This window comes from Rana temporaria, chromosome 3 (assembly GCF_905171775.1).
Source record: "Rana temporaria chromosome 3, aRanTem1.1, whole genome shotgun sequence".
Classification (NCBI taxonomy): Eukaryota; Metazoa; Chordata; class Amphibia; order Anura; family Ranidae; genus Rana; species Rana temporaria.
Window position 1 is genome coordinate 379,058,779 of NC_053491.1, and position 20,965 is coordinate 379,079,743.

At 43.2% G+C, this 20,965-nt stretch overlaps 2 protein-coding genes across 4 annotated transcripts in view; both read right to left on the bottom strand.

The window, feature by feature from the left end:
• Positions 1-7,832, bottom strand: part of LOC120932853 (aldo-keto reductase family 1 member C15-like) — a 28,041-nt gene extending 20,209 nt beyond the window's left edge. Inside the window, exons 1-5 of one of the 3 annotated variants that reach the window (XM_040345642.1) lie at positions 7,632-7,832; positions 2,857-3,024; positions 1,967-2,083; positions 565-642; positions 159-281 (exon numbers count right to left, since the gene is read on the bottom strand). In XM_040345642.1, coding sequence (XP_040201576.1) covers positions 159-281; positions 565-642; positions 1,967-2,083; positions 2,857-3,024; positions 7,632-7,712 — 567 coding nt within the window. In that variant the 5' untranslated portion in view covers positions 7,713-7,832. The remainder of the gene's footprint in view (positions 1-158; positions 282-564; positions 643-1,966; positions 2,084-2,856; positions 3,025-7,631) is intronic. The other 2 variants (XM_040345641.1, XM_040345640.1) reach the window with 2 other exon arrangements.
• Positions 7,833-19,081: 11,249 nt separating this feature from the next.
• The window catches only part of LOC120932852 (aldo-keto reductase family 1 member C1-like), a 51,028-nt gene continuing 49,144 nt past the window's right edge, over positions 19,082-20,965 (bottom strand). The window contains exon 9 of the mRNA XM_040345639.1: positions 19,082-19,356. Within this exon, the coding sequence (XP_040201573.1) occupies positions 19,314-19,356 (43 nt within the window). The 3' untranslated portion in view covers positions 19,082-19,313. The remainder of the gene's footprint in view (positions 19,357-20,965) is intronic.

The window sequence follows — 20,965 nt, forward strand, 5'->3', positions numbered from 1 at the left end:
CAAAAGAGGCAGTAGGATTACAGACGACAGGCTGTTCTTCTACCCGCTATACTATGCACAAATGATTTGTGACCTTGTTCTTTATTAGATTTAGTATTCTGTTTGTATTTGACTTATCAGGTTTACTGGAGGTAAATACATTCTCAGGTCTGTATTACCTGATTGCAGACGGGCTTGTATTTTAATCCTGGCTTTTTGAGGATCAGCTCCAGCTGCCGACGATTGAAGTTGGACACTCCAATAGATTTGACTAGACCAGCATCTTTACACTGCTCCATAGCCTGAAAAATATTTGTAGAAAATTAAAATATCTGCTTGTACAGCAATTCCCAAGCAGCCTGCACCTGACCCCGCCCCCTCCTCTAAGGAACACAGAAACACAATGAGGAAAAGGTTACCCTTTTTTATTAATTTTGAGGCTTGATGCTGTCCCCCTTATTCCAGGCATGGATTACAGGTGCCTTTTGGTAAATACAACCCCAATTATGTCTTGGCCTCACACCATTGTTTTTCATCTTCTAATGCAGACAGAGGTTTACTTTACTTTAGCCATATCATTCTCACCTCCCAAGTCTCTCGCAAGTCTGTGTTGCTGTACAGATACTTCCCATCTTTATCCACTGGCAACAGATCTTCACTCGGCTTGAAAAAAAATAGATTATAGATAAGAATAAGATATGAAGTCCTCTGACACTGTCTTATGGGAGAAAACTAGATGCCCACCACAGATGTTTTTTTTTTTTTTAAGCTGAAGTTTAATCTGCATACATTTTGCCTTAAAGCGGGAGTTCACCCAATTATATATTTTTTTCCCTTTTCCCCTTAGATGGATGCTCGTTTTGTCTAGGGGAATAGGCTAGTTGTTTTAAAATATGAGCTGTACTTACCGTTTTCGAGATGCATCTTCTCCGTCACTTCCGGGTATGGGTCTTCGGGAGCGGGCGTTCCTTCTTGATTGACAGTCTTCCGAGAGGCTTCCGACGGTCGCATCCATCGCGTCACTAGTAGCCGAAAGAAGCCGAACGTCGGTGCGGCTCTATACTGCCCTTGCGCACCGACGTTCGGCTTCTTTCGGAAAATCGTGACGCGATGGATGCGACCGTCGGAAGCCTCTCGGAAGACTGTCAATCAAAATAGGAACGCCCAGTCCCGCAGCCCATACCCGGAAGCGGCGGAGAAGATGCATCTCGTAAACGGTAAGTACGGCTCATATTTTAAAACAACTAGCCGATTCCCCTAGACAAAACGAGCATCCATCTAAGGGGAAAAAGGGTCATGTGCGAGTGAACCTCCGCTTTAACCCCTCCCATCAACATGCTAATGAAATATCACCTTTTCATGTTGCACTAACCCAGTAGGGGCCGCTGGTAACAGCTGGATCTTCCCTAACCGTATAGAGGCTTGTTATGGCGGAGATCTGCAAATTTTATCGTGACACTTTTGACGCCATTTTGGGACCATTCACATTTATACAGCGATCAGTGCTATAAAAATGCACTGATTATGGTATAAATGTGACTGGCAGTGAAGGGGTTAACCAGCAGGGGAGGGGTTAAGTGTGTCCTAGGGAGTGATTCTGTTAGGGGGTGTGGCTTACTGTGACACGTCACTGATCGCTGCTCCAGATGAGAGGGAGCAGACGATCAGTGTTGTGTCACTAGGCAGAACAGGGAGATGCCTTGTTTACAAAGGCATCCCCCCATTCTGTGACTCGATCACGGGATATCGAGTCCGTGGGTACGGTAATGGATACCACAGCGCATGCGCACGCTAGAGGGCAGGTTCAAAGCAATGTATATATACACTGCTTTGCCTACCCGTGCCATTCTGCCGATGTAAATGTGCGCGAGGCAGTCGGCAAGCGGTTAAGCAATTTCAGTACAGGAGAGGAGACTGTGCAAGACTGAAGGGAAGGCTGGAGTTTAACTTTAAACCAACAATGCCCCATCCTAGGAAATCTGCTTACCTGAAATTCTACAGGCACATGAATGAGAAAGAGATCCAAGTATTTCACATTAAGAGCTTCCAGGGATCTCTGCAGACCGTTCTGAACCAAGTTAGGCCTGTGAAAAGTGCACCAGAGCTTTAAAAAAAGAAAACAAAAAAAATACATTATTTGGATATTTTCAACAAGCTTGAGAGGTCAGAAGGTATCAGAAGTTCATATTTTTGGGGAGACAAGTGCTGAAATGACATGTAAAACACTGGGGGAAATCCAATAAAGTTGTTGTGCCATTTTTGCACCATTTTTGCGCACAATTCAAAATGAAATACCAATAGTTCATATCTTATGTAAGTGGAGCTAATTAGGACCAGCTTTCTTTTAGTATAGAGAGAGTGATTTTGCAAAAGTGCATTCTAAAAGCAATGCGCCAAATTCAAGTACAAGTTCTAGACAGATACATGAATTTGGCTCATACTGCACCACTTTTAGAACGCATGAAAGACACTTTCCCAAAATCCGTTTGCGTCAGGCTTTATGAACCCCAGGGACTATCTTCTATTGTGATCACAATTGTGCTTTTTTGCAGTTTATATCATAGTAAAAATGCACAGTAATTTATTAGTCTTTTGTAGGTTAAGCGCTTGTAGACCAAAAAATATTGTAATTTTTTTTTTATAAAAGTAAACATTTAAAAAAAAAAAAATAATAATATGACACCAGTGGTGGAACTACCAGGGTCACAAAGGTTGCATTTGCAACTGAGCTCTAGCGTTCTGTCACCAGGCGTGTGGGGGGGGGGGGGAGCCTGGCTGGGGGTCATGGGGGCCTTCATAGTTTCTTGCACCAGGAGCCTTGAAAGTTCTAGTTATGCCACTGGCTCCTGCTACAACCTACCCCTAAAATGAACCTACCTTCCCAGTAAGGAACAAGTCTTCTCTCCTTATGGTTCCATCTGTGATCTTCTTGTGGACAGCCCGACCAACTTCAGCCTCATTGCGATACATATATGCCCCATCAATATGGCGGTACCCGACTTTGATGGCTAGTTCGGTGGCCTCTTCCGCTTTGCTCTTGGGATACTGAAAAAAGCCAATGTGATTTATATATATATATATAAAACATACCTCTGGAATTCATAGAAAAATATTCATTCATTGACAGTTGGCTCCAGTACATTCTCAAGCCAATCATTTTATAAATTTTTGTTTTCCAACATTATTCTCAACATAATTTATGTCAATTTACTACTGTCATATCATTTAGTTTTTAATCAACTAACCTTTTCTTGACCATGGAGCTGAACCGGTATTCCAGGAAATCGGTACCTAAGTCCACAGAAGTCATCTGAAGAGCCATTTGTCAAACCTCAGACCAAAAGGTCAGCAACTATGTTATGTGTAAGAGAGTACTGGAATCTGTTTGACATTGCCAGTAGACATTTAGGGCCAGATTCAAGTAGAACTGCGGCGGTGTAACGGATACGTTACACCGCCGCAAGTTTTCACCGCAAGTGCCTGATTCACCAAGCACTTGCGATGAAAACCTACGCCAATTCAAATGGGCGTGTGCCATTTAAATTAGGCGCGCTCCCGCGCTGGACCTACTGCGCATGTTCCGTTCCGTAATTCCCGTTGTGCTTTGCGCGCCATGACGTCATTTTTTCGAACGGCGACGCGCGGAGCGTAATTCCGTATTCCCGGACGGCTTACGCAAACAAAGTTATTTTTTAAATTTCGACGCGGGAACGACGGCCATACTTTATACAGCAATACGATTGCTGCGTAAAGTTAAGGCACAAAAAAAACCGACTAACTTTGCGACGGGAAACTAGACGTAGCGAACGTGAAAATCCATCGGGAATCGCCGTAACTCCTAATTTGCATACCCGACGCTGGTTTACGACGCAAACTCCCCCCAGCGGCGGCCGCGGTATTGCATCCTAAGATCCGACAGTGTAAAACAATTACACCTGTCGGATCTTCTGGCTATCTATGCGTAACTGATTCTATGAATCAGTCGCATAGATAGAACAACAGATACGACGGCGTATCAGCAGATACGCCGTCGTATCTCTTTGGTGAATCTGGCCCCTAGAACCTGTGGATATATTCTGTGTAGAAGTACTGGGGCATAATACCCTGTTCCTGACATCAGTCTGCAATAGATGCTTTATGTGCCAAGGCGATGTGATACCTTCTTTACAAGGTGAAAGTTAAGAAAGATCATTTCTGAAAGTCAGCAAAAGCAGTTATGGTGTCTGCAGTTATAACTGTATTAGAAAGTGTCTAACATTTATGCTTACAACTACTTTAAAAGAGAAGTAAAGGATTTTTATTTATTTTTTGCAGTTTTATACATACCTAGGTGGATGCAGCATTGGTCCGATGCCGAATCTCTTCTCCGGCGCCTTTGCATTGAGAACGGAGCGATCGAACACCGCAGATCGCTCGGTTTTCAGAGCTCTGTGAGCAGAGAGCTGTAGACTGTCACAGCTCTCTCCTCTGCCCCCTCCTCGCTCTTTGGGCTGTGGAGGGGGTGGGGGCGGCCAGCTCAGGGTGTCAATCCAGGCACCTGATGGATCCTGAATTTATTGTCAGGATGACAAGGTGCCGGGCTTAACATCCGTGACATCAGCAGAGAGCGGACTTCAGCCTGCTCGCTGCTGAAAATGGGTCAAAGGAGTGCAAAACGAACTGCACTCCTGTGATCTATAGAAGTACAGCCAAACGATCTTTGGCTGGACTTCTCTTTTAAGTATTAATGGTATTCTGCCACCCTGTGGTCACATTTTTACCTGCATGTCATTTTCTATAATTTCTCCCCCTTTGCTTGGAAAGAAAGTTAAAATATATTTTGACAACTTTAAACTCTTCAATACTGACACATGATCTACCACATCATATTGTTTGCTTAATCTTCTACATGCAGTAAAGATATTTATCTGCTTTAAAAAAAAAAAATTTAAAATGTACATGCCTTGGGGTAAAATGGACCTGGTGTGGAAGGGCCAGCGCCCCTGTCAGAAGTGGCATAGGTCACCTCAATCACAGAGGTGATCTATGCCCGGAAGTGGGAGCAAATACCTGTATTACACAGGTATCTGCTCCCTCCGCCCCCCTGAAAGGTGCCAAATAGTGGAAGTTCCATTTTTGGGTGGAACTCCACTTTAAGTTAGTTCAGTCCGTTACTCTACCTCGCAACCCTAATAACAGCCCCCACCTGGAAATAGTGTAAGTGCAATGACCAATGAGAAACACACACATTATGATAAAATACAGAAATTGTCTTTATTGCAAAATTTTTGTAGAAGAATAACAGACAGTAACAATATATATTTAAAGCGGGGGTTCACCCTTAGAGGGCACTTTTCCCCCTTAGATTCCTGCTCGTTTTTACTAGGGGAATCGGCTATTTATTTTAAAATATGTGCAGTACTTACCCGTTTACGAGATGCATCCTCTCCGTCGCTTCCGGGTATGGGCTTCGGGAATGGGCGTTCCTTCTTGATTGACAGTCTTCCGAGAGGCTTCCGACGGTCGCATCCATCGCGTCACGATTTTCCGAAAGAAGCCGAACGTCGGTGCGCAGGCGCAGTATAGAGCCGCACCGACGTTCGGCTTCTTTCGGCTACGAGTGACGCGATGGATGCGACCGTCGGAAGGCTGTCAATCAAGAAGGAACGCCCGCTCCCGAAGACCCATACCCGGAAGCGACGGAAGAAGATGCATCTCGAAAACGGGTAAGTACGGATCATATTTTACTACAAATAGCCGATTCCCCTAGACCGAACGAGCAGGAACCTTATGGGAGAAAAAAAAAATTTCATAAATGGGTGAACTCCCGCTTTAAGTAATCAATTGCAGGCAATAACTGAGGCACACTTTAATGGTAAATAAAGCACAATATGACACTTTAAAGGGGTTGTAAAGGTTTGTTTTTTATTTTCTAAATAGGTTCCTTTAACCCCCTGAGCGGTAATCCTGAGTCTGGCTCGGGGTGGAATTTCAGTACCAAAAGCAGTAACCCCGAGCAGTAACCCCGAGCCAGACTCACCAGAATCACCTCGCAGCGTCCACAGGCACAAGTTACTTACCTTGTCCCTGGATCCTGCGATACCTCTCCGCTGTGTGATCGAGGGGTGTCCTCCTCGCTCGATTCACAGTGCCGAGTGCCGCCGAGCTCTGTTCCCTGCGACGTTACGACGCACGGGGGCAGAGATCAGCGCCAAATTCAAAAAAGTAAATAAACACATTACATACAGTATACTGTAATCTTATAGATTACAGTACTGTATAAAAAAAATACACATACCCTTTTTCCCTAGTGGTCTGTCCAGTGTCCTACATGCACTTTTATATAATAAAAACTGTTCTTTATTTGTTAACTGTATTTACTACTGTAACGGAACCCCAAATGGGACAGGAGTTAAAGCCGTTTAAGATATTCCATTCCCAAGACAGCTATCGACACTCCACAGTCAGGCAAACGAACCCCAATAACGAGACACGCAGCTCTGTTTGAGGTTCCACACGAATAGACCCTTTATTGAGAAAATCAGGCTCTTATGTACAGTTAGAATACTGCAGTCCAAATGAACAATGACCAAACTCCACACACAACATCACACAATGAGCCCCAATACACATCTTTTTGGTAGACATTATGACTCCGACTCCTGATCTAATTTACATGAGCTAATTAACTACAGCTGATGTCTCAGACACATGCCCTTTAGACTGTCTGTTAACTTGTAATATTTATCACAGGACTCCTTCACACAATACAGTGTCAATTAGCACAAGCCACAATGACAGATCCTCAGAAGCCATCCTAGATTCATTTACATCACAACAGACAGACAGGTGTTACAGTATGTGTCCCCACATTATGAATGAGTCACTTTTTCAATTAAGTTCATAATCAACAAACAGCAACCAGTTCTCCACAGATATCCTGGAATATATTGTGTATAATAATTACATAATAGTCCCATCTCAGGTAGTCCAAGATATATTCTGACTGTCCATTATTTTCTGGCTCATACTTTCTAAGAGCTTCTGGGTCCCACGGGCCCTCCCGTTACATGTCTCCCCTTTCGGCAGGAGACTAACACAGGAGGAGACCCCAGACGGGTTGACTCCGAAGTTAGTCCATAGTTACATTCCTCTAATGCCTGGACAACCCATCAGCATTGCCATTTTGCTTACCGGTCTCTAGCTAAAGGTGAAGTTGTAAGGTTGCAGGGTGAATAATGGAATTTAGTTCTGCAACAGTCACTTGCTTTGCTCTCTCAATGGCTCCCAAAACTTGTTGCTAATGCTCTTGGGAGAGATAAGGCACAACCTGGATTCAAATTCCATTTAACCTTTTGACAATTTCAGCCTGTTTGTGCATTTCAATGTTCAAAAAAAAGCAAAAAGCGCACTGTTTCTGTGCCCTACTATGAGTGCAAACAACAAATAATATACACATATATGGTATCACTGCGATTGTCAGTAGCAGGAGAATTTTTTCTGGGTTGTAAGTTTGGGGCTCTGAGGATTCAGTATTTTCAATAATTGTAGCAAAATGCTCTACACCACATCTGATATGACTGAGCCCTGCACAGACATTACATGCTACACCCTTGTGGAAGGCTAATTTATTGTATGATGGATGTCGAAAAGCCAAAAATTGTCTCCCTTACCGTTTCAGGAGCGTACGTCCCAAATCCAATAACTGGGATTCTGTTCCCATCGTTCAGGCTGGCGTGTAAACTCACAGACATGTCAGCGCCTCTGTTAGCTCCCAAACAGCCTCAAATTCCTTTACGCTTCTGCAAAATATGAAATTTGACCCCAAAGCGAGGATGACAAACAAATACAGCCGCCTCTTTCATACAGAGCAGACAAAGCTGTGCTTTCAGAGAGAGGACCCTACTGTGCTGAGCCAACTTTTTGCTTCTGCAGCCTCAGATAATTTGAGCTGATGAACACTTGGGCCCAGATTCAAGAAGCACTTGCGCCCGCGCAACCATAGGTTGCGCGGCGCAAGGGCTTACTTGCTCCGGTGTAACGAGTGCTCCTGATTCAGAAACCTCGTTACACCGAATGCAGCCTAGGATGTGACAAACATAAGCCTCCTTATGCCTTCACATCCCAGGCTGCATTCTTGCGTTGGCCGCTAGGGGGCGCGGCCTTTGTGATCGGCGTGTAGTATGCAAATTGCATACTACCTCCGATTCACAAAAGTTGCGCGGGCCCTTCTCACGCATGGTACGGAGTTTCGGTACGGCGCCTTTAGCATAAGGCTGCTCCTGTTAATAGCAGGCGCAGCCAATGCTAAAGTATAGCTGCGCCTCCCGCTCGCAACGTTCATATTTCACGTCGTTTACGTAAGTGAACCGTGAATGGCGCTGGACGCCATTCACGTTCACTTACAAGCAAATGACGTCCTTGCGACGTCATTTGCCGCAATGCACGTCGGGAAAGTTTCCCGACGGAGCATGCGCTGTTCGCTCGGCGCGGGAGCGCGCCTAATTTAAATGATTCCCGCCCCCGGCGGGATCATTTACATTAGGCAGCCTTGCGCCCGGCTGCTTAGCATATTGCCCGCGCAATTTACGGAGCAACTGCTCCGTGAATCGCGGGCAAAGCGCAATATTTGCGTGGGCGCAGAGAAAAAAATTTGCTCTTTGCCCACGCAAATATTGCGCGATTCTACTTGAATCTGGGCCTTGCTCTCTAGTGCTTTTATTGTCAACCATTTAAGGACCAAGCATCTTTCTGCAATTATGTAGAACCCCAAAACATTGCAAGTATTGCAACAAACATCATTTTATTCTCTAGGGTGTTAGAAAAAAAAATACTTATATAATTTATAATATTTTTTTTATTTAAAAGTGATTTTTTTACCAAAAAAGTGCGCTTGTAAGACTGCTGCGCGAATACGGTGTGACGGTGTGACGCAGCAGTCTTACAAGCGCACTTTTTTGGTAAAAAAAATCACTTTAAAAAAAAAATAAGACATCAGTAAAGTTAGCTAAAAATGTTTTTATATATTGTGAAAGATAATGTTACGCGGTGTAAATTGATATCCAACATGTCACGCTTCAAAGTTGCGCACGCTCGTAGAATGGCGCCAAACTTTTACCCTTAAAAATCTCCATGGGCTTTCTTGTGAAAAAAAAAAATCTCCATGGGCGACAGTTTAAAAAATTCTACAGGTTGCATGTTTTGAGTTACAGAGGAGGTCTAGAATGATTTCTCTTGCTCTAACGATCGCTGCGATACCTCACATGTGTGGCTTGAACACCATTTCATATTTGAGCGCTGCTCACGTATGTGTATACTTCTGCGCGCAAGCTCTTTGGGACGGGGCGCTTTTTTTTTCTTATTTATTTTACGTAAATATTTTTATTTTGACACTGTTTTTAAACATTTTTAAATTTGGTCACTTTTATTCCTTTTACGAGGAATGTAAACATCCCTTGTAATAGAAAAAAGCATGAAAGGACCTCTTAAATATGAGATCTGGGGTCAAAAAGACATCATATTTACAAAAAAATTCAATTTTTTTTTCTATGTCATTTAAAAAAAATGTCCCTTTAAGTGCATTGGGCGGATGTGACGTTTTGACATCGATTCCGCCCTGCAATGATATGGAGTTGGGTGGGGGCCATCTTCCCTTCACTCGTCTCCATATCCAGGCAGGGACAACATCCAATCTCCTCCGCCACTGCCGCCGACTCCCGCTGCCGATAAAAGTGACCTTGCGGCGTATCCGCTGCAGAGACCACTTTTATCTGAAAGCGGACTGCAGCGGGTGATCCGTAAGTGGTTAAACCAAATGCCCTTGTCCCTCGTTTAGGTGTAGCACCAACTTGTTAGGCTACTAGGATGTTAGGTATAATTTGTTTGGCTCCTCTGTAGCCAGTGAAGCATTGTTGATTGCCTTTGCCTGTTCTGGTTTTTACGGGCTGTGGATTTGATTGCTCTTTTCTGCTTTCTAAAAATTGATAGGATGTTCTGTAACATAGGTTTGGGGCAAGGCAAATGGTCAACATAAATATTTATACTGTTCCAACCAATCCCTGGGAGACATGGCCCAGATGGTGGATGGGAAGGGGTATATATAGTCTGAATTGCAGAACAGCATTGTCTTCCCTGTAAGGGATCACCACCTGTTCAGGTGAGGGGTGGCTACCTCTCACTTCAATCTACTCTGCTGATTCAAGTTGTCGATGTTTGGGGTCCCAGCTAGGACTAGCTGGGGAGTCTACTTTCAAGTTCTTTTGTGGAGCCACTTTGGATCTCTGCTCAGTCATCCCATCAGAGGACTTATGGATAGTGTTACCAGTCTGGTTAACCTTTCCCTCACTGGAATATGTCTGTGGTACTGGAAGGAGACATTTGTGAGCACTGATCTGATCTGGGGATTTTGTGCTTGTTAGCAGATAACTGTTCCTTAGGTAAGCCTCTTGCACACAGCACTGATGTTTGAGCATCAGCATTTGTGGAATAATTTCAGTGTCTTTGTCAGTTTTTGTTGCACATATTAACTCATACGATATACATTCCATAGGCAAAATCTGTGAATGTTCAAAACAATTCTGCTCATATGCACGTATTCGCGCATATTTGCATGTACTGAAGCAAACTATTTCTTGGGAACACAGATTTTTGTATTATTTTTTTACTCAAATATGCAGCGCTTGTTTACACAGCTGTATGTACAGGCACATTGTAAACAATAGGCTGCATTTTGGGTCAGTAAAGATTAGTGTTGCTCACGAATATTCGCATTGCGAATATTCGTTACGAATATGGCATATTCGAATATTCGCGAATAACTCGAATTTCGCGGCCAAAATTCGCTATTCCAAATATTCGTATTTTTTCAAATTTATTTTTAAAACAGATCACATCCTAGTGATCTCCATCGACGTCTAAAAGCATTGCTGGTATGATTAGAGACCCTGGGCCAAGTAGCTAAGCTGAGGCGATCCTTTTATGTTGCCGAATATTCGCAATCGCGAATATTCGTATTACGAATATTCGCGAATACTTTCTCCGCCCTTCTTTTGCATCAGAGCCAATCAGAGTTCTCCTACCACAGTTGTCATAGGAGAGAGTGGAGTGTTTCTGTGCGTTTTTCCAGTGTATCACATCTTCAAAGAATTTTCCATCTTTTGTCCCGTGTCATCATTTGCATTTCACCTCTTTAATGAGAATAATAACTGTTTAACATAAAGACATTTAAGAGATGTCAACGTAAACGGTTTACTTGGCTTTTTTTTTAACTCAACAGAATCAGGGGCCCCAGTGTGCGGTTGATCTTTACCTAACTCAATACAGGTCAGTCTAGAGGAGAGATCTGTATTTTCCAAATCTATGGTTATTCAATATTTATTAAACTAATCAATATACAAATTGGTCAATGTAAACCCTCAAATCTAAATAATAATACATTTATTTTATTAATACCTTGTTGTTAGTTGCAGGGTCCATTACGTAAAACCACACTTTTTCCAAAGGGCAGGTGAAATTGAATGTTTCAAAATTTCGCAATCAATTTCGCATTCGCATTAGCGAAATTTCGCAATCAATTTCGCATTAGCGAAATTTTGCAAAAAAAATTTTTTTGATAAAATATCACGAATATTCGATGTTAGCGAATATTTCACGAATATTCGTCTATATATTCGTGATATATTGCAAAATCGAATATGGCGTATTCCGCTCAACACTAGCAAAGATAAAAAAAGAAACCCCCCCCCCCTGTACTGAGCTTTTCGTGGGACATTCGTGGATCCTCCCGGACTGCTCCTCATGCTGATGACAGCTGATGACTGATCAGTGTACCGGCTCGCTGCCAGTACCACTGCTGTGACCAATGGCTGCCGTCCATTGTATAGAATTCTGTTGCTAGATGTGATTGGTCAATGGGATCACATGGTAGAGACAGGGCCAATCACAGCTAATCAATTCACAACAAAACAAACTGCTTCCAGCTGTCTCTCACTGTCAGGTCGCTGTATTAAAGCACCGGCATGCGTTCCACCATACAGATGTTCTAGGAAGTGTCCAATCAAATGTAGTATTTGCTGGGACACTTCCTAGAACATCCGTATGGTGGAACGCACAGTGCTTTTGTACAGCGACCTGACAGTGAGAGACAGCTTGAAGCTGCACATGTTGAGCACGCAATTCTACAATGACATTGTGAGTGCATTTATTTTATTATGTTATGAGCTTTTACTACAATAAAACATACTACTACACTATATATTATCCTCTTGTGGTCCCTCCTGGAACATTTTATTATAGTGTTGCAAAGTGGGATTGAGGAGAACTTGAATCTGTTCCTAAGTGGATCTGTTTACTTCCTGCTTGAACTGATAGGCTGGTTATAACTAAATCAATTGCTAGATTGACTTCAGTACAACCAGCCTGCCCACAGATGTATGGACAGGAACCAGACACATTTTGATCCATCTGTGGGCAGGCTGGTTGTCTATGGTTGGATTAAGAGGGTAATTACTCTCACTTTGAGAGATTTATTTTAACATCCTATTCTGCCTCTGGGACAGGAAGTGAGGTGAAATTTCCCCAATGGTGCATAGACATCAAAAGAATAATCCGGCAGGGATTTTAGCCCTTCTCTATCCAAAAAAATAAATAAAGTTTGGGCTATACATACACTTTATCATTCTCATTGCAAGGGGGCAAAGGGAACATACTGCAAAAGCAACAGATATCAAAATATTAAAAATGGCTTTTTAACCACCTATGCATGTTCATCAGTGACACCTATCAATATCCATCAGTACCGCCTATCAGTGCAGTCTGTCAGTGTCCATCAGTGGTGTCTATCAGTGCCACCTATCAGTACAGCCTCATCAGTGCCCACCAGTGCTGCCTCAGTGCCACCTCATCAGTGCCCCTCAGTGCAGCCTCATTAGCAAACATCAGTGAAGGAGAGAAATTACCTGTTTGCAAAACGTTATAACAAACTATTGAAAACTAAACTAAACTAAAAAAAAATAACACAGTGGTGATTAAATACCACCAAAAGAAAGCTCTATTTGTGTGGAAAAAAATATAAAAATGTCATATGGGTATAGTGTAGCATGACAGTGCAATTTTTATTCAAACCATGAGAGCGCTAAAAGCTACAAATTGGCCTGTGCAGGAAGGGGTTTAAAGTGCCCAGTAGGCAAGTGATTAAATAACATGAATATATTAAAGCTCATACAGTTTGAGATTTTGACGATTAGTTTTACATATGGTTTAATTGAAGCAAATTATATAGTTTTGTAGGGCTGTAAAATGTTACGTAACTTTATTTGCAGCAGAAAATGTAGTATGTGTGGGACTTAAAAAAGCGTGCGATCAGCATTCCTTGGTGTGCTGCAGAAATATGTTCCAGCAGGACTCAATTTCAGCTCTCTGCAAAGCTTCATGTTTGCTTTGTTCTGCGCCTTTCATTGCAAAGATGGCCCCGGTCCATTTTATTCTGGCACTTGACAGAAATCCCCAAAACTCCCTCCTCCTCCTCCAAGGTCCCTTGTTCTGGCCCCAGTTTTATATTGTAGTCCTTCTGATGTTCCCATGGAATTACTGAGGCAGCCGTGTACAGGAAGGAGTTGGAGTAATTAAGAATAGCATTATTTTCATCTCTGATAAGTTAGAGGGGGGGGGGGGGGGCAGAGTTCAAATCAAGGCGACATTCTTTGTGTGCTACTTCACAAGACATTTAAAGATTAACTCTAGGGAAATTAACCACTAAAGAACCAGAAGGATTTAACCCCCTTTATGACCAGGCCATTTTTTATACGGCACTGCGTCGCTTTAACTGACAATTGCGTGGTCGGGCGACGTTGTACCCATGCAAAAATGTATGTCCTTTTTGACACCGATTACTATGTAAATGTCATTGGCACCACGATCAGATTTTCGGAAAAAACATCCAAGGTTTTTCCGACGGAATTCCGCTCAAGCTTGGCTTGCATACACACGGCCACACAAAAGTTCTCTGATCTTTCTACCGCCAAGAACGCGGTGACATACAACACTACGACGAGCCGAGAAAATTAAGTTCAATGCTTCAGAATTTTGCATGTCGGAATTGTTACAGACGTTGGGATTTTCCGATAGGAATTTTTTTTTTTTTTTCTTGTCCAATATTTTTTATTAAATTTTTAATTTTTTTTTTTAACAAGCCGTGGTTTGCCCACGCAGGGGCGACATAGAACATACAACAAAAAAAGATAAAAAAATGTAAGAAATAGCGCATGAACACATAATAGACAACAAGATCAATTATAACCCAGGCCATAAAGGACCAGGTTGAAACATAGACCTATGTCATAAACACAAATATCTTTCTGTACCTAGGAGTACAGCAGCTTGCATTGTTGGTCCTTATAACGAAGAATAATGACAGAGAAAGCAAACAGGAAAGAAGGAGAAGGGAAAACGAAAGAGTAGAGAGAAAGAGAAGCCCCAGAAGAGGGCAAGTATCACGGACACGGGACCCGCCGGAGCAAGCCGATAGGAATTTTTGCCCTCTGAAAATTTAAGAACGAGCTCTCAATCCCGACAGCAAAAGTCCGAAGGAGCATACACACGGTCGGAATTTCCATTCAAAAGCTCACATCGGACTTTTGCTGTCGGAATTTCCGATCGTGTGTACGGGGCATTAGAGAGGCCGACATACAGCTACGGCTATTCACTCAGGGGAGCCAACCTGCTGTAGTATAACTGCAGTAGCTGGTCCTTAACTGGTTAAAATAAAATACCCTGGCAGTGGGGCTCCCCACACTGTTGGGTTTAAGCCCTGGTTCACATTGATGCTACTTTAAAATCGCGCTACTTCACTTGAGTAGTGTGATTTCAAAGTAGCAAGGTCAGTGCGATTTTAGGTGCTACTTGATAGACATCTGTGTAGCTTCATGCACAGATGTCTATTGAAATCACACCTGAAATCTGCAAAAGTAGTACAGGAACTACTTTTGCAAATTGGTGCGGCACCGCAAAAACGATGTCGCACCAATTGGAACAGCGCTATTGCCTCCAATAGGCTGCGAATTGTCATGCAAGTTTATCTCTCAAATTGCATGACAGATCGCTCCAATGTGAACCTAGACTTAAAGTAAATTTTTGTCTAAGGTAAAAGGTCCTTTTTAGACAAAATAAATATTTGGATTATTCCACGCTGGAGGTGATATAGTGGAATAAGTAAAGCAGCTACTACTACACAATTATGGCGTATACACAGTGGTAATTGACAGACCTTTTCCTCCATGCCCACTAACCAGCTAAACACAATGGGGGCGGGACATTACATGTAGATTAATGGTGGCTTCACCTCCCTCTTATTCATTCTCTCTACAAATTTATATTTGAAAGTAAATATCTTTTTAAGTCTTTAAAATCTTTTATTATTTTTTCTGAAATAACATGGTGTGGGTGGATTTCTGCCAGTCGTGGGCTGTGTCATGGCCCTCTAGCCTATTTATACATATTTTGCAGATTTCCATCTTATTTATTGGATTGCATCATTGGTTGATCTCCATTTGTAGATTTTAGTACTTATACGTACCTTATCCCTTGCTCCCACAGACACCTTTTTGCATGCAAGAAAGTCTACACTGCATTTTTGCTTCAGAAGGTACGGGGCAGGGATTGGGTACAGCTGGTTATTGCCGAGTATGGCTGGGGTGGATTGGATGGATGGCAGAGTATGGTGGAGGGATGGCAGAGGCTGCAATTGTCAAGGAGCAGCGCTGTGGGCACTACAGATCCAGCCCACAGCGCTGCTGCATCCGATTTCTCCCCTCTCACTGTACCGTTCGGTACTGAGAGGGGAGAGTGGAACCGAACATGGCGCCTTTTTTTTTTTACTAGTGATCGCTCCGTCATTTGACGGAGCAATCACATGGTAAACAGTCGCTGTCAGCGGCCATTTACCATGACGCGCCAGGTCCACTGGAGGACGATTCTGGGAGCACATCAATGTACGCCCTCCCAGAGTTAGAGCCGTGCTGTAGCCGTCATTCGGCTATGGTGCGGTCGGCAAGCGGTTAAACATTTGTATTGCCCATCACTTTTTTCCAATGGCAATGGTCAGTGAGATAAATGGGTGAATCTCTGTCTGTATTGCAGAGAGCAATAACAACCTGACAGGGATTCTAGTCACATTATAGTCCTGCCCTGCAGAGCCTGCGAACCAGGACCCGCTCCAAGACATCCGTTTGGATCTTTGTCGGGGTGGTGAGAATTTCCCTATTGGCAACATCTATAAGAGTTTGATCACCTGTAATGGGTGTCCTGGAAATCCAATTGGAGATCTGTCCGGGCCGTGGTTGTAGGAATCCTTGCTGGCAATTCCCTTAAGCACTTTTTGACTACCTATAATGGGGGTCATGCAATTCTGGTGAGTAGGATGTGTGGCAGGCAGTGTTGTAAGTAACAGCGTTTAACCACTTGCTTACTGGGCACATATACCCCCCCCCCCCCCCCCCTCCTGCCCAGGTGAAATTTCAGCTTCCGGCACTGCGTCGCTTTAACTGACAATTGCGCGGTCGTGCGACTTGGCTCCCAAACAAAATTGACGTCCTTTTTTCCCCACAAGTAGAGCTTTCTTTTGGTGGTATTTGATCGCCTGTGCGGTTTTTATTTTTTGCGCTATAAACAAAAAAGAGCGACAATTTTGAAAAAAATACAATATTTTTTACTTGTTGCTATAATAAATATGCCAATTTAAAAAAAAAAAATTAAAAAAACACTTTTTTTCTCAGTTTAGGCCGATACGTATTCTTCTACATGTTTTTGGTAAAAAAAAAAAAAAAAAAAAAAAAAAATCGCAATAAGCGCAAAAGTTATAGCGCCTACAAAATAGGGGACAGAAATATTATTATTTTTTTTTTTTTACTAGAAATGGCGGCAATCTGCGATTTTTATTGGGACTGCGACGTTATGGCGGACACATCGGACACTTTTGACACATTTTTGGCGCCATTCACATTTATACTGTGATCAGTGCTATAAATATGCACTAATTACTGTATAAATGTGACTGGCATTGAAGGGGTTAACACTAGGGGGTGAGGAAGGGGTTAAATGTGTTCCCTGAATAGTGTTCTAACTGTAGGTGAAGGGGGGTGACTGGGGGAGGTGACCGATCTGTGTCCCTATGTACAAGGGACACAGACCGGTCTCCTCTCCAGAGACAGGACGCTGTCTCTATGTGAGCCGGCAATGAGAGATGATCTCATATGTTTACATGAGATCATCTCTCATTGGCCGCACAGATCGCATCGCAAACGGCCACTCTGATTGGCCGTTCGCAGCGATCTGCAATTGGCTGTGTCCAAGGGACACGGCCAACACAGAGTTTCCCCGCTGGGCGCTCTGGAGTGCGCGCGGGGAATGCCCAAAGGGGCGGACGTCAATTGACGTCCAGTTGGATATTCAGGTCCGCGCTGTAGCCGTCATTCGACTATAGCGCGGGCCTCAAGAAGTGAAATAAACGCCGTTACCCAACGATGGCCCTTTTGAGGGTAACGAGTAATGTACCAGATTACTCTTTCCCTCTCGGTAACGCCGTTCCCATTACTTGGGCGGTGTTACCGAAATTACATTTAGCGCACGGGGGGGGCAGTCCGGGGCATGTGACCACAGAGCTGGCCTGTCTCCGTGATCGTCGTGGGTGGCGCTGGCGCATGCACGCGCCTGGAGTCTCCCGCCCGCCTGCAGTGTGCTTACGAGGGAGTGAGTCAACCCACCTCAGCCAACAGCCGCCAACATCTCCCCCGCGGAGGCTCCGCTCCACCACCGGTCCGGATAGGATAGTCAGCCAGCTGAGAGCGCCAGCAGTGCATCGACCGTGGTCCTGCGCAGGTGAGGAGCAGCATCGCATTGGAACTTGGTGTCTGGGAGTGGGGGGGGGGGGGCAGCCTAGTCTAGGGCTGGGGCTGGGCATGTGGAGCGGAGGTAGAGTAGTGACTCGAGTGACACACACTGGGTGGCTGCACACTGAATCTGATGATGATGTACAGTATTGCTGGCGCTGCCTCCAACCACCAGAAGGGCCTTATGAAGAAAATCTTTGAATGCAGTTTAACTGTTTAATCATTAATTTAATAGAAGGTGGAATACCCAAAAACTCAATGGTCAGGCACCAAAAGCTTCTCAGTCTAGAAGTTGTTGGGTGAGTTTCAGAAACCAGAAGTATTGCACAGAACTTCTTCTGTAGCAAAACACTCACAAAACTGGCTGTTCTAGCGTTTCTCTGATGATGTACAGTATTGCTGGCGCTGCCTGGGCAGTTGGGCACTGTGGGCAGGTGGAGTTGATATAATTAATTGTACACAGTATTGCATTTGCTGGGCCTGCCTGGGCATGTGGAGCGGTCCGGTGGAGTGTCACTCACACTGCACACTGAATCTGATATTGTACAGTATTGCTGGGCAGGTGGAGTGTGATGATGATATTAATAATTGTACACAGTATTGCATTTGCTGTTATAGAACGTAATTGCATTGTAGAATATTAGAACGTAATTGCATTGTAGAATATTAAAAAAAAAGTCAGTTACTTTGCTGAGTAACTAATTACTTTGCCAATGTAGTAACTGAGTCACTAACGCAATTACTTTTTCGGACAAGTAATTTGAAACTGTAACTAATTACTTTTTTAAAAAGGAAGATGAGCAACACTGGTGGCAAAAAACCTACAGTCACTCATTTATTGCTCATCAGGAATTGGAAGATCCATAGGCACTTTATTGTTTAAACATAAGATTATCCATATACATTGGACACTCAGATGTTAGAATTTTGATGGGATATATACAATACCCATGTTTGTGTTTTGCTGACACTGTTCGATGTAAATTTATTTTGAGAACTTGCACTTTGAAATAGCTTTACTTAGAGAGAGCGCAGTTTAATAAAGTAATTATTGATTGATTCTTTCACTATATGCCAACATTTGATAAAGTGATTTGGCACTACATATTCTTACTCCAGTGCCAGGATCACCCACAATCTTTTCCTGTTATCAGCAGTGTACAGACATGTAGAAGAACAAAGGTTACAAATGCAATAAGTCAATAGCATTGTGTGACACAAAGAAGCACACATTGAGAGGCTTTGGTAATAAATCTCCGGCATTCAAAAGCTTTATTTTAATGCTAAAACTCCAACACTTGAAAAGCACAAATGTGAGACACAAACTCTCATTAATGTTCTCTCTATAACCATCAGTGTGCGCAGTGTGACATCACAGCACCGCGTCATTGTCTCGCACTGGAAAGACAGACACATCCCAACTCCAGATGAGTGCTCCAGGCATTGTGCAGTCAGGCTGGGAAACCCAATGTCTTAATACTCATCATGATAGGGGTATTTAGGAGATTCCTTCCAACTAAAATGAAGAGAGGAAGAAATACATCAATGATGTCATGTCAAACATTACAAAAATCTAAAAAAAAAAATAACATTTAAATGAAGATGAATTTATTTGCGTTAATACTCAGGTATACAGTATGGCAGCATCACCTGAAACTGTTTTTTTTTTTCTTTTTTGGTGGATGTATTGCCCATCGACTTATAGCCCTGAGATTTTAAAAATGAACTTCTAGAATTATCTATTTTGTTAAAAACTTACAAGTTTGGTTCCATGTAATCAATACCAGAACATACCAAAACTTGTGCTATTTCCCCACCACACCCAGTTTATTAAAGGGTAACTCCACTTTTGTGGGAGAGAAAAAAAAAATAATAGCAAAAGTCTCCATCGGAGACTCTTTACCTAGATCGGAGTTGCGGTGTGTCAGGCTGACAGACTATGTCAGTCAGGAGTATGTAATGTATACAGTACTATAAAATTCTAACTGCTGCATTACATACTCTTGACCACTTATCTTTGTATACTGTGCCATCTTCCCCAAGTAAAAAATAAATACATAAAAATAATAAAAAAAAACACCACATCATTTATCTCTTCACCCCCCTGGGAACAGCTCACCTCTAACCCTCCCATCTATAGCCCACCTTTGTACCCCCCCATCCACAGCCCACTTCTACATCCCATTGTCCACAACTAACCTCTGCAACCCCAGCTAAACTCTGCACCCCTCTCCAATGCTCACTTCTGCACCCCACCATCCAAAACTTCTGTACCTCCATCCACAGCTCACCTGTGCACCCCACCAACTCACCTCTACACCCGTGCCCAATTCTCACTGCTACCATCTATAGCTTACTTTTTTACCCCCCATTGTCCATGACTCACCTTTGCACACCAGTCCACAACTCACCCTTGTACTTGTCCACAGTTCACCTCTTCATCACCCCTTCCACAGTTCCTTATGATGTGAAGAAGATACAGAGATATCTCACTTCTGCACCCTCAGTTCTGGACTCTGCAGCCGAGATTAAAACATGGCATAGGTGCCAGGATCCAGATACCAGGCAAGAGATGGGGGATCACCAGGCCCGGACTGGGACAAAAAATAGGCCCGGGCATTTTAGACTGAGCAGCCCGGGGGGGGGGGGGGTATACGCGGCGGGGGTTAATGATGGAATGCCCGCACAGAGAGAGAGACTGCTCCACATTTGTGGCACAGAGAGAGAAATCACTCCACATTGCTGGAACAGAGAGAAATCGTTGGACATTTCCCATTGTTGTACTGAAGTCAGTTGATAGATCGGAGTCTGTATAACCAGTCTGCACATTGATAGGTAGAAATTTCTGCTGAACTGGCAGAATTTCAATCTATTTATGATGGCCTAAGTCCACCAGTCTCTGAGTTTAATAATATCCTCAAATCTTCTGAAAGGGGTTCTCAACCTAGGTTTAGAAATTCACTTTGAACTCCACCTTATTTCCAGAATTCTCATTATGTATTAGATGTGCAAAGAATAAGGTGAGAGAACATCTAATACCTATAAAGAGTAATGAAAATAAGGTGGAGTACAAAGTGAAATATCTGGAGGGACTGGCTGAGGTTAAAACAGGCAGGGAGGAAATT